The sequence below is a fragment of the Gymnoscopelus braueri genome (assembly GCF_963280865.1).
Source record: "Gymnoscopelus braueri genome assembly, chromosome: 16".
In the NCBI taxonomy this organism is placed as follows: domain Eukaryota; kingdom Metazoa; phylum Chordata; class Actinopteri; order Myctophiformes; family Myctophidae; genus Gymnoscopelus; species Gymnoscopelus braueri.
Genome location: NC_137616.1, coordinates 21,397,433 through 21,409,148, shown reverse-complemented (window position 1 = coordinate 21,409,148; position 11,716 = coordinate 21,397,433). Strand labels below are relative to the sequence as shown.

The window sequence follows — 11,716 nt, the reverse complement described above, 5'->3', positions numbered from 1 at the left end:
AGCACCCACCTGCCGACCACACACACCCCTTTATCAGCATCATGGATGCTTTGAAATCAGCTGGAAGAGCCATTATCAAGAGTCCCGGAGTTCCGCGGCACACATGGGGAACTTCAAAGCACGAAAGTAAGTGTCTCGAATTCTGTGGAATTGATGTAAAGGGGCTGCGAAGACAGGCGCGACAGCTTTTTGAAAATGCAGTGAAATCGACCTCAGAGAGAACAGTACGACGATGCCTTTGGCTATTCATGCTGTATGCTCTAGTACAGAGACCCAAACTAGTGAAAATAGCAGATCTACAAGCTCACAACGCGTTGCATATTGTGAGCTTGTAGATCTGCTATTTTCACTACTTCTTAAAATATATATTAATGGAATTTCTTAAAAATATTTTAATGTATGAAGTTCGTTTGAATAATGTTATTTTTTTTGGGATAAAATAAACAAATATATATATATATATTTTGCAATAATAAAATAAATTGTAGGAAATAAAAAAGGGATATTTACTCGCGACCCATAAAAATGGTTACGCGACCCACAAATGGGTCGCGACCCAGTATTTGGGAATCAATGCTCTAGTAGTATAAATATGCTCTATAGCTTGGATAGCATACTGGATAGTCAGTGTATTGTGTATTCTAACAAAACATAGCCTATTTTTCACAAGTTGGTTCACTGAATATAAATGTGACACTTTAGGACTATTTATTGTGAATATTTTGGTTACAATGTTGTATTAAATATCCAGGAATAATTATAATAAAAAAAACATTTCCTTCAATATTGTGTAACATTACATAGGCTAGTCTAGCAGTAGTGTTTAATCAAAAAGATCTTGCACAATGAAATTATTTTAGAAAATATGTCAAAACATGTGAAGGGATGCTTTTGGCTACATTTGCATGAGGAAGTGTACAGGGCCTTTTTCTTGATGAATGAGACGTTAGAGAAAAGCTAGGCTTGGATCAAGACTATGACTATCATAGATGCATTTTTTATCTAGTCTGACCTTTGCTTTCGTAGATACGAAAGCAAAAGTCAGACTCGATAAAAAATACATCTATGATAGTCTTGATCCAAGGCTAGAGAAAGCCCATGTCACCTTGTCACATGTTCTGTGACAGATGGAGAGTGAGAGTGATGATATGTGGCCCATGGCAGGTCATGCTGTCTCTCTGGTGTGTGAAATGTTTTGAGGACTCAGTCCTCCTCCAAGGCAACAATTGCTGATATTTCCCACTGTATTATTTCCCTTGTGTGCAGACTTAAATGGGAGACAACTAAACAATAATCTCATCAGCCTTCTACATGAAATTTTGAACCACACAAGGACATACAATATGGTGTGCCACAATGGTGAAATTGAATGTGTGGTATCAGTCAAAATATGGCTATTATGGGAAACAAAGGAAACCCCCAACAGAATGCACCAGAAACCTTACAACTCTAATGTTTCACAGGGTACACAATAATTTTGTCTCATCATGTTGTATTTCTGGCAAGGCATTCAACTGTCACCCTGAACAGCATTCACAAAACAGATTTTACAGGCATTAACATGGTCTTAGCTCTCCTCAGAGGAAATGTTCTACATTGATTATTGAATTTGAAAGTGAGCCTGCAGGGTTTAGACATGGCCTCTTTGGATAGTTTATTTTTAATGAGGCCATCTGTCTTTGAATGCCTTACTTTTCTGAATTCAGAAACAAGATATCAGTGTGTTAAAGTGGAAAGCCATTTGGGATATTGGCAGATGGACTGAGTGGACTGATCTCAAGATGCTAATTTATCCCCTTGGCATCTGAGACATAGTTGAAATACTTTATTATCAACTTTACTCTCACCATTCGCCGATGTCTTTGTATGATAGAAGAGAAGAGTAACTAATGCAAGCTACAGTATCCTGTAGCCTGGGAATTTGAAGGATATTTGACTGCCAAATTGTTTATCAGAGCCTATGCATGTGCTTTTATTTTCATTGTTGCAGGCACAACAAAGGGAGAAAGATAGAATAGCATTTGCCTATTAGAGAAGAATTCAACTGCATTATGGTGCCGTATGACAAAAACAATTTCTGTCTGAGAGCCGCCAGAGGTATCCGACTGGAAGCAATGTGAACGCAGCAGAGTCACAAACAGTGAAGCGACAGATTAGAGTGACAGCTAATGTCCACAAGCTAGTTAGCAGAAATTTGAACTGAGGACAGAAGAATCTGCTTGCCAGCATGTGGTGATGTGAATGCTGGCTGCCGCAGTGCAAACAAGTCTTAACATCTCGGCCACTTGCCAGACATCCACGTGTGATTTCAGTTGGAAGAAAGAAAATTGTGGTGGTGTTGTCTCCTCAGTTTTCTTTTCTCCTCATTCCTTGAATGTGCAGGGAAAGGATTTGTACTTTTGTAATGCATTTTCTTCTATGTTCAACCCCATTTTATTCAGGGCCCCAAACAGAAAAATGGATAAATAGATTAACAATGTACGAGGCTTATACATTGCAGTAGTCGCCTAGGGGGAGTAATGACAGTTGACTGTGTGTGGCTTTCCAAAGCTCTATTGAGAGATGTATAGGAATCAGTGGCTTTGTTGTAGACCTGACAGATGACAGCAGTGCTTAAAGAGATAATCGACGGCTGCAGTTCATGTTTAGATTATTAGGCATAGTGTCGTGACACTACTGAATAATTTCTGAAACTTGGAGGGCTTCCAAGTTAAACTGACCTTGTTAAAAGCTCATGTTGCTCCAGTCCAGTCACGAGCAGTAGTTGGCATATGAGTCTAGGTATTATTCAGACCAATGACAAGGACATTTTAGGCTAAGTACCTTGTTGAATTATTCAAAACTGTACTTGGACACTGGGTCTGCAAACGCTTGCCTTCACAGTCCTGCTCTCCTCTCAGATAATCACAACATAGCTCAGTGTCCACATATCAATATATCATGAAAGAAAGAAGATATATCATGGATACATCAATCGCATCTGCCAATAGTTCTACTTCTATCACCATCATAAGTCCTTTCCATGTTAGTGTCGAGACAGCCTATTTGGTCTAGACTCTAGTGTGAAAGATAGTTTTTCAAGGAGAGTTCTAGCTGAGAGAGGAGTTTGTTGCACTATCTCTGCAGTGATAGGGCCACAACACAAATGGAGACAAACAATGTAAGGGGAAAATTATCAAGAATCTCTGACTAAAAATGTAATAACTAGACAAACTTTGACCACTTAAACCCTACTGTGTTGTACATCAAATAGCGAAAATAGATCTACAAGCTCTCGTTTTTTTTACATGTTCCCATTTTCGTTAAATGTTCGCCTATTTTCACCAAATGTTTCTCTGGTTTTGCTGAATGTCCGCGGCATCGCCGCCTGTCATATGTGCTAGGGTTCACGAGGTTAAAGAATAATGCAATGGGCAAGTTGCATTATTAGTAAATCAGTAGTGAGTGAGTGGATGAAATGGAATATGGTGAGGTGGGTGTTCAAGGTATGGTATGGTGGAAAATAAAAAGCCAAACACCATATAAAGGCTTTTGAGAGAGCGGAGCCAAAATAAAAAAATAAGAGGACAATGAGCATGTTTGGCCTATAGGACAGGTAAAACCAGGCCAGCTGGCCTGAATCATCCTGATGGTTGGATCTCCTGCACCACCCACCAGGCAGCCTACCTGCTTAAACACAGAACAAGGGTAAGACAAACAAGCCAGGGCCGTCACAGCAGCTAGTATAACTCTATCAGCTACTGTATGTGGACTACCACACCTCCCACTAGCAGTAATAAGGCTTAGGAGAGATTTCCTCTCTAATGTAACAAGGGAAAATCAGGCTTTGAATGTACCTCCGGCACATAAGATAACCGTTGCCAGTTAATCTTGCATCCAAGTCCAAGTAAAGGCAGGTTTAATTTCCTCAGCCAACAGAACAAGTACATGCGCAGCACTCCCCCATGCTGCTCTTGTTGGCCCGTTGTCATCTGTTAGGGTCACTCACAGCAACAGTATGGGAAGGACAGAAAAGGACACAGCATGTGCCTATAGTGCAAGCTATCGTTTTGTATCACCCTGGTGGCAGTCCCAGCCTTTTTGTTTCAAAAACAATCCCATTTTCGTAGGTTCAAGGTTGGACATGTGGCATTCAAGGTTCGATTTGTAAAAACAAAAAACAGAGGGGACAACATTATCTTTATCGCTTAGGTCCTGCTTCTTTGTATATCAAATACCGGAAATCTGATCTATAAGATCACAACGAATTGAATCGCAGCATTGTGAGCTTGTACAGTATACAGCTACTTTCACTATTTATGAATAATAATACAAAATAATAACAATGTCAAACATATCAGACGGTCTACATTTCCCAAAAGGAAATGCATGTATTTAATTCAGTATGACCAGAAGCAGGGATATCCCACTGATATGAGTGAAGGATATCAAAAGCAGAGGTATGGATTTTCCCCCCATCCCCCCTAGAAAACAAGACCCTGGTGGCATTTGCTGTAGGGGGGAAACGATTAATTGAATTGGTACCGGTAATCAAATACAATTCTAGTGATCCAATAATCAGTTTAATGGTTTATCATGTAAAAATGTCTAGTAGGCCAATGCTATTTACAACTTCACCAAAATGTGAATGCTTGTATTTTTCGCAATAAAATGGAAAGTTATGTTTTTGGCTGCTGGTTATCTAAACATTTATGGTCTAAATTACATTAAACTAGAAAAAGTGCTCCTCGGAGCACAGGTCTCCGCCAGGTCAGGTAGGTTATTGTGGGGCAGCAATGTTCAGAATTTGCCAATCAGGATGGAATATGAAAAATCGGACAGAACCATCTTGATCACTTGACTATAGAGATAATGGGTACCGATTTGCATGATTGGACAACATTTGTAGGAGTAATATAAAAAAGAAAAGTGTTGCAAAAATCGGCCTCCTGGTGGCGCTATAATAGGGCAATGTTAAAAGAGTGTTATTTGTTCTTCAACGTAGTGCGAATGTTCGTGCAAAGTGTCACCGCAATCGGACGCTGCGTTCATGATTTGTGGCATTTTGTTCAAAACGGGCCACTCCTGCAAACTTTAGATGTCAATGTTAGCCAATCAGGATGGAATATGACAAATTAAACAGATCCATCTTGATCACATGACTATAGAGATCATGTGTACCGCTTTGCGTGAAATTTGGATACATTCTGAAGGATTAAATCAAAACATTTGTTTTACATAAGTCGGCCTCCTGGTGGCGCTATGAAAGGCAAATGTGACAAAAGCAGGGCAGATGTTTTTCCTTGGCCTCAAGGGAGTGTGCGTGCAAAGTTTCCTTTTATAGCGCCACCATGAGGCTGATTTGAAACATTTCAATTGACATTTATTCCTCAGCCTAGTGGGAATGTGTGTGTGAAATCTCACAGAAATCGCAAGCTGCGTTCATGATCTGAGGCATTTTGTTGAAAACGGAGCAATCCTGCAAACTTTGGAAGCCAACCTTAGCCAATCAGGATAGAATATGGAAAATTGGACAGATCCGTGTTGATCACATGACTATAGAGATACTGTGTACTCACGAATTGCGTGATGTTTGGATAAAATCTGTAGGAGTACTGTCAAAAAAATTGTTTTGCAAAAAGCGGCCTCCTGGTGGCGCTATAACAGGCCCATGTGAAAATTTTGGGGCAGAGGTTCTGCTCTGGCATCCAGGGAGTGTGTGTGCACAGTTTCTCTGCGATCAAGCCAACGGTGCCAGAGATTAGCTGTACACAAAATGACAGAATGACGGACGGACACACGGACGGACGGACGGACGGACAGGGGGTAAAACATACTCTCGCCATGCCTTTCGGCCTGGCGGCTGGCGGAGACAATAATATCAACAACAGGACAAAAGACTACTATGGCTCCGTGATGTGTGGAATCTGTGATAGATGTAGAATGGATGTGTCAGTTTTTGGAATGTAATTTCTTTTTTCTTTTTCTTTTTCTTTTTTTCAATGTTTCAAATGGCTTTAAAGTGAGATATCAAAGCCATGCAAATGATAAAAACTAGCTCCATTATTTCCATACAATAATGTTGCAATGAACAACTGAAGTGCACTCGTATTATATTCTCATAATTTATTGCCTGGAGTGACATCATGCTCTGCACTGCAACTACAGTAGATAGTTCAATTAATCTGGGCACAGGACTGCTGATTCGAAAGTGTTAAGATCTGCACTAGTCTGGAAGAAACGCTGGTGGTAAAGTAAAACCGGAAACCTTGGATCTGGATCCAGTGCTGTTATTTTAGTCACAAGCTCTTGTTACTTTTCAATGGTTAAATATTCATAAAACCCACAGACCGACTTAACCACTTTCAACCTGGCGTAGCTATTTTGGGAATGTCATTATAGGTGAAAGTTTTCAATGTTTAAAATCTTTCTAAGTATACAAAGAATTGCTGATCTACAAGCTCACGATGCACCGTATCACAATGCATTGTGAGCTTCTAGATCTGGCGACTTTCGCTATATTTGCTAGGCAACATTTGTAAAACATAACATTTTGAATTTGAAATGTGGAGATGCAAGGTTTCTGAATGACGGTATTGATATCCTTTTGTTCTATTAAAGCTGACAGGGCCATGACAGAGTGACATCATGCAAGACACGGTGATGTCAGTTGCTTCTGCCCCCTCAAGGAACAATTATCTCCCGGCGTCTCATTAAGACAGAAACTCATGAGTCAGGGAAATGCCATTGAGAAGGAGGAATGGTAAATGATGTGATTAGAGGGAAAACGTGGGCCATTGATGAAGGGAATGTCAGTGAGGGATGATTGTTCAATGTTCATAAAATCGTAGGATAATTCTTGGAGCGTGATGAATATGAGTGTGACTTGGTTGTTTGGGGCATATGTGTTGCTTGGATTTGCATTATGAGGCATCATTTGAGTGTCATCAGTGCAGCTTTTTTAGTTCAGACCAAATATTCGCAAGCCATTTTTTATCAGAATTATTTGTAGTCGTACTATGGTGTAATGTGCCGAAAATAGCCGATCAAGTTCACAATGTGTCCCATGCATGACGTGTTGTGAGCTTGTAGATCTGGTATATTCTGTGCATGACAACATCGTAGTACGGACTGAAGCATACATTAAGCAGAATGTTGCAGAGACAAATTGCAGCTGAATTATCGTTAAAACATGATTTTTTCAGAAGCTAAATGTGAGCCAAGGCTTGTGAGAACCAAGCTAGAAAGACATACACTCCATGCAATCATATTTAATATTATTCAGTGCCTTGTCCGATATAATGTTGGTTCTTACTTGGGGGGCCTCATAAGACATTTTTAGGTGGTTTTAGGGGAACATCTGCAAAAGTATTTTTTTAAAAGTGTTATTGCATGCATTATTATTATTGCAGTCTTATTGCATGGAAATACAGTAACATTGCTTTCAGAGGGATGTCCCTGATGGCCTGATATAATAAGCAATGGAAGGAAATCTTACATTGCATAGGCGTGCAAAAATCTATTCAGCCCTTTTATTGATTGACACACTTGCTTACTCACAGCTGAGAGTAATAATAAGAGGGAAATGATGGAGAAAGAAATGCAGGTGTTACTATATCAATCTATATACAGTAGTACATTGTCTTTCCAGCCCATACTGTGAACCCTATAAAGTTGCTGTCGGGCAGAAAACTTGTATCTCTACGTTTCATCTCATGTTTTTTCATAAATCAATGTCCCATTTTATACATTGTAGTATGACACCAAAAGCAGCATAAATAGCCGATCTACTGTACAAGCTCATACGCTTGTAAATGTGTTCTTTTTTTAAACTGTTGGCTCATATGTTGTTGACATGCCGAAAATAGGGATGCCAGGTTGTCTATCTCTAGGTTTCATAACTATTCAACCAATTAGAATTATTAACACGCTTGTGACTAAATAATAACTACTATGGATCTTTTTTTATTTTCCTTTTTTCCATTTCATGAAAAGTAACGGTTGTAGACATACAATGTGTCTGCCTGACAGTGATGATATGGTCTCTGTGAAAGGGCTGATGTTGCATCCTGCACATAAGCATTTCAATATGAATATGCTCTACCAACCAACCCCTCTTCAATTCAGTAATGCACTCCATCTTTTCTTCATGAGAAAACATTATCAGAGATTTGCCTTTTATGAGGGAAAGGGGGTTCAAAGCAATGGAATATTGTCCTCATTGTGCCATAGAAGAAATGGCTGCTCTCTTTCCAAAAGTTGATTACAATACTTCATCCATAATCTACGCCAGTGAAAGTAGAATTACTGACTTTAGAATGTACTAAAAAAACAACAAAAAAACATAATTAAAATAATAAGTTATATAAAGCCATAACATCAAATATGTACTAGACATTTACGGGACATGCTACCTAGAGTGCAACCTGCATAATTCATGTTCACAGCCTTAACAGTCATGACATTGAGTTGATGGGAGAGATTAGTGGGGAAAGTGTTCTGACTAATGAGCTTTCATAGAAGGTGCTTTGAGGGAAGTAGTAGGCTACCTGCCAAGTGGAGCCTTCGAGGAATCATATTTCAAAGGTAGTTGCCAATTTTGAAAGATGTGGCCTGGCCCAGGAAAGTGCTGATTTATACCTATTCAAACTGTGAATCACTGAGGCACAACCCTAGATTCTGTGTCAGGAGGAAGTCATGATAATCAATCAAGAGATATGAAGTAATGTTTCAAATAACATTCAATTTGTAATTAATATGTTCAGCTGATCCACCTTTAACAGTACACAGTAAAGCCATTTTACACTTACAGAGTTAAATTAAACCACTGTCAACCTGGCATCCGTATTTTGGGGTAAAATTTACAATCACGTGCGACACGCTGTGAGCTTGTAGATCTGCTATTTTCGGAGAGATTTGGTGTAGATGGGGGGGGGGGGGGGGGAAAGGAGGGGGCCTAGTACAGCCCGGGGACTCCGTTCAAGGGGTTTAAGTGGTTAGAGTCCACGCTGGGGAAGGCATAATTACAGAAGCACGTCTGCATGAGTTCCAGACCCTTTGACTCCCTTCAGCTCACCCAGAACAGAACTTTGTCTCTGATTAGTTGGATTATCGTCAAAGAGCTGCTATGCCCCATGTGACTGCTCTTTGTGAAGATTGTCTCAGCCTCTTCTTCAACTCTACTCTTCATTTACACAGCTGGATCTGTGGAGCCTTGTCCCTTACATTTACAGTGATGTTGCCTTTTTTAGTTTTAATTAAACTTTTGAAAGTGTAAAAAATGTACAGATATAGGTCAATTTCGACGCTTTCTGAGTACAAATGGGCTGATTTTACTGGGAAGGACTTCTCAGTTGCTACAAGATTATGTCTATGACTTTAGGTGTTATATCTAATTATACTGTAAGTGTTTTTCACCATTGCCTAGCCCACGGTGTCGCTGTCCATGGTGCTGTAATAGCGGCTCTCTCTCTGTCTCTCTCTCTTTCTCTCTATCATTCTGTGTTTGTAATGTATTTGGGTCCCAATGGAAATATTGCAGGAGCAGACTGTACTTAAACTTTGCTGCGGGCGGGAGCAGGCATCAAAGTGGTCATAAAACCAGATGGAGCAGGGCTAAGAAAACAGTCCCATGCAGGGCTGGAGTAGCAAGCCTCTACTACATCAAAAACTAAATTTTAATCAAACTATGGCCTATTTTTTTTAATTATTACCCACTGTTTTGCCATAATTGGCTCCAAATAACCCACTGTTCTTCCGTGAATGTGGTTCCAGGTTAGGGTTGGGCAATTAACCTAAAAATATATCGAATTTAGAACCTCGAACCGACTTAATGTTGCTCATGTAGTTTAATCAATTAATTTATTAAAAATATATTTTTTTAATATATCAACATATCAAAAAATATATATAATCGGCTAAATTGATGAATCTTATTAACTGTATTATACAGTACTTCGTTGCACAATGGTGCCGTGCAAAAATAGGGAAAATAGCTGATCTACAGGCTCACAACGCGTTCATTAATCATAATCGAGGCAACATTTTTAAATAATCTTTTTGATTTGAAGTCCTAGCCTTTACTCCAGGGTTACTCCAGGGGTATAACCCACCGTCCTGCCGTGACTATGGCTCCAGGGGAATAATCCACCTTCCTGCCCAGAATATGGCCTGGAGGTATAACCCACTGTCCTGCCATGACACTGACTCCTAGTTTTTGGTAATGTCCTGACCGATTTTTCTTTCTTTCTCTCCCCCCCCCCCCCCCTCCTCCCTCTCTTGGGCACGCACACACACACAGTTCATATATATTTAAATTTCTTTCTTAAATATAAGAATTCAATAAAAACCCCGTAGGAATTGAGACATATTCTTTCAGGCACTGGTGTGGGTTTAATCCTGATCAAAGCTTTGAGACGGCTGATCTGTCTCGCATTTCATGGTTATGCTTTGTGTATTAATATCCCTTAAAATCCCATGTGCCAAGGAGACAGTACAATTTCCATTATTCCTTCCCTGTGGGTTATGAATAATAGAATAATATATTTTGTTAAAGTAAGAGTCCTATTTGACCCTAGACGAAACAAAGAAGATCTGCTATTTTCACTACTTTTGTGTGACATTCTTGTATTATGCTTTCATTTACGCAAAAACATTGAAATCTGAAACTTGGGAGATACAAGGTTTCTGCCCGACAGTATTTAAAAACAACAGGAGGTGACCCAAAGTGCTTTCCATTTGATGCACTGTTCACTTTTTAGATGAAGTCTGAAAGATTTAGGCTAGCCCATGGGTGTGAGTAACGATGGCTGGATTTAATTCCCAGTGGTTAAGTTGAACCTTAGTTATTTTGCTCAAATGTATCCTCTTCTAATAAAGTATTTGACAATGTACAGTATAAGAGATTAGAAGAATCAGGTTTTTTTCCCACTAGCTTGCTTTATACTGTATTTTTGTGTACCAGCTTCCTCCGAAGCATTACATTTATTTTCTGCAACGTGGCACACTACACATATCGATTAGAAAGCCTCAGCCGCCTGTTATTAAAACTGTTGCACATCATATTCTGCTCTTGGCTTTGACACTAAAGTGATTTTTTCCGAATATGGATTTTCTGTGTGTGGGGCTTGACAGTCGTGTGAAGGCAAGCTACAGTGTATTCCCATATGATGTGATTGGCCTCTTGTAAAGGGTCTAGTTTAGCCTACATCAGTACATTTTGTCTTTAATATCTAGGCCAAAAAATATGTCATTCTCAGTCGGTGTAATAAAAATGGTTAAGAGTGTGTGATTATATACATAAATTGACTACAGTAGATACAGTACAAGGTTCAAGCAGGAACAGAATAGATACTGTAGTGCACCTAAAAACACAGTACTTGATGCAGTTCCATCTGCTAGTGGTTCTTTGTTTAACCACTTAAGCACTGTTTTATATCCAAGTGTTTTAAACCCTGTGTCGCGCAAAAATAGCGAATATGCAATATTGGTATTTCTTTTGGTGAAAAAAAATAGCGATGCTAGGTTGAAAGTGGTTAATACAGTACATCAAAGAAGCACCTGTTTCTAAAACCAACTCCCCCACTGTCACAGTTCAGCTTTCACCTCTTGAACTCTTGAGAGTGTAAAATGAAACCAAATGGACCCTTACGGGTCCATTTGGTTTCATTTTACGCTCTGAAGAGTAACATTTTTGTTAAACATCTGCATTACTTAATTAAAGAATTGTTATTTTGAT

At 39.4% G+C, this 11,716-nt stretch overlaps 1 protein-coding gene across 1 annotated transcript in view; it reads left to right on the top strand.

Moving 5' to 3' along the window:
* Positions 1-11,716, top strand: part of LOC308103810 (low density lipoprotein receptor adapter protein 1) — a gene marked incomplete at its 3' end in the record, with an annotated part of 49,605 nt that continues 37,889 nt past the window's right edge. Inside the window, exon 1 of the mRNA XM_080453985.1 lies at positions 1-126. Within this exon, the coding sequence (XP_080310111.1) occupies positions 42-126 (85 nt within the window). The 5' untranslated portion in view covers positions 1-41. The remainder of the gene's footprint in view (positions 127-11,716) is intronic.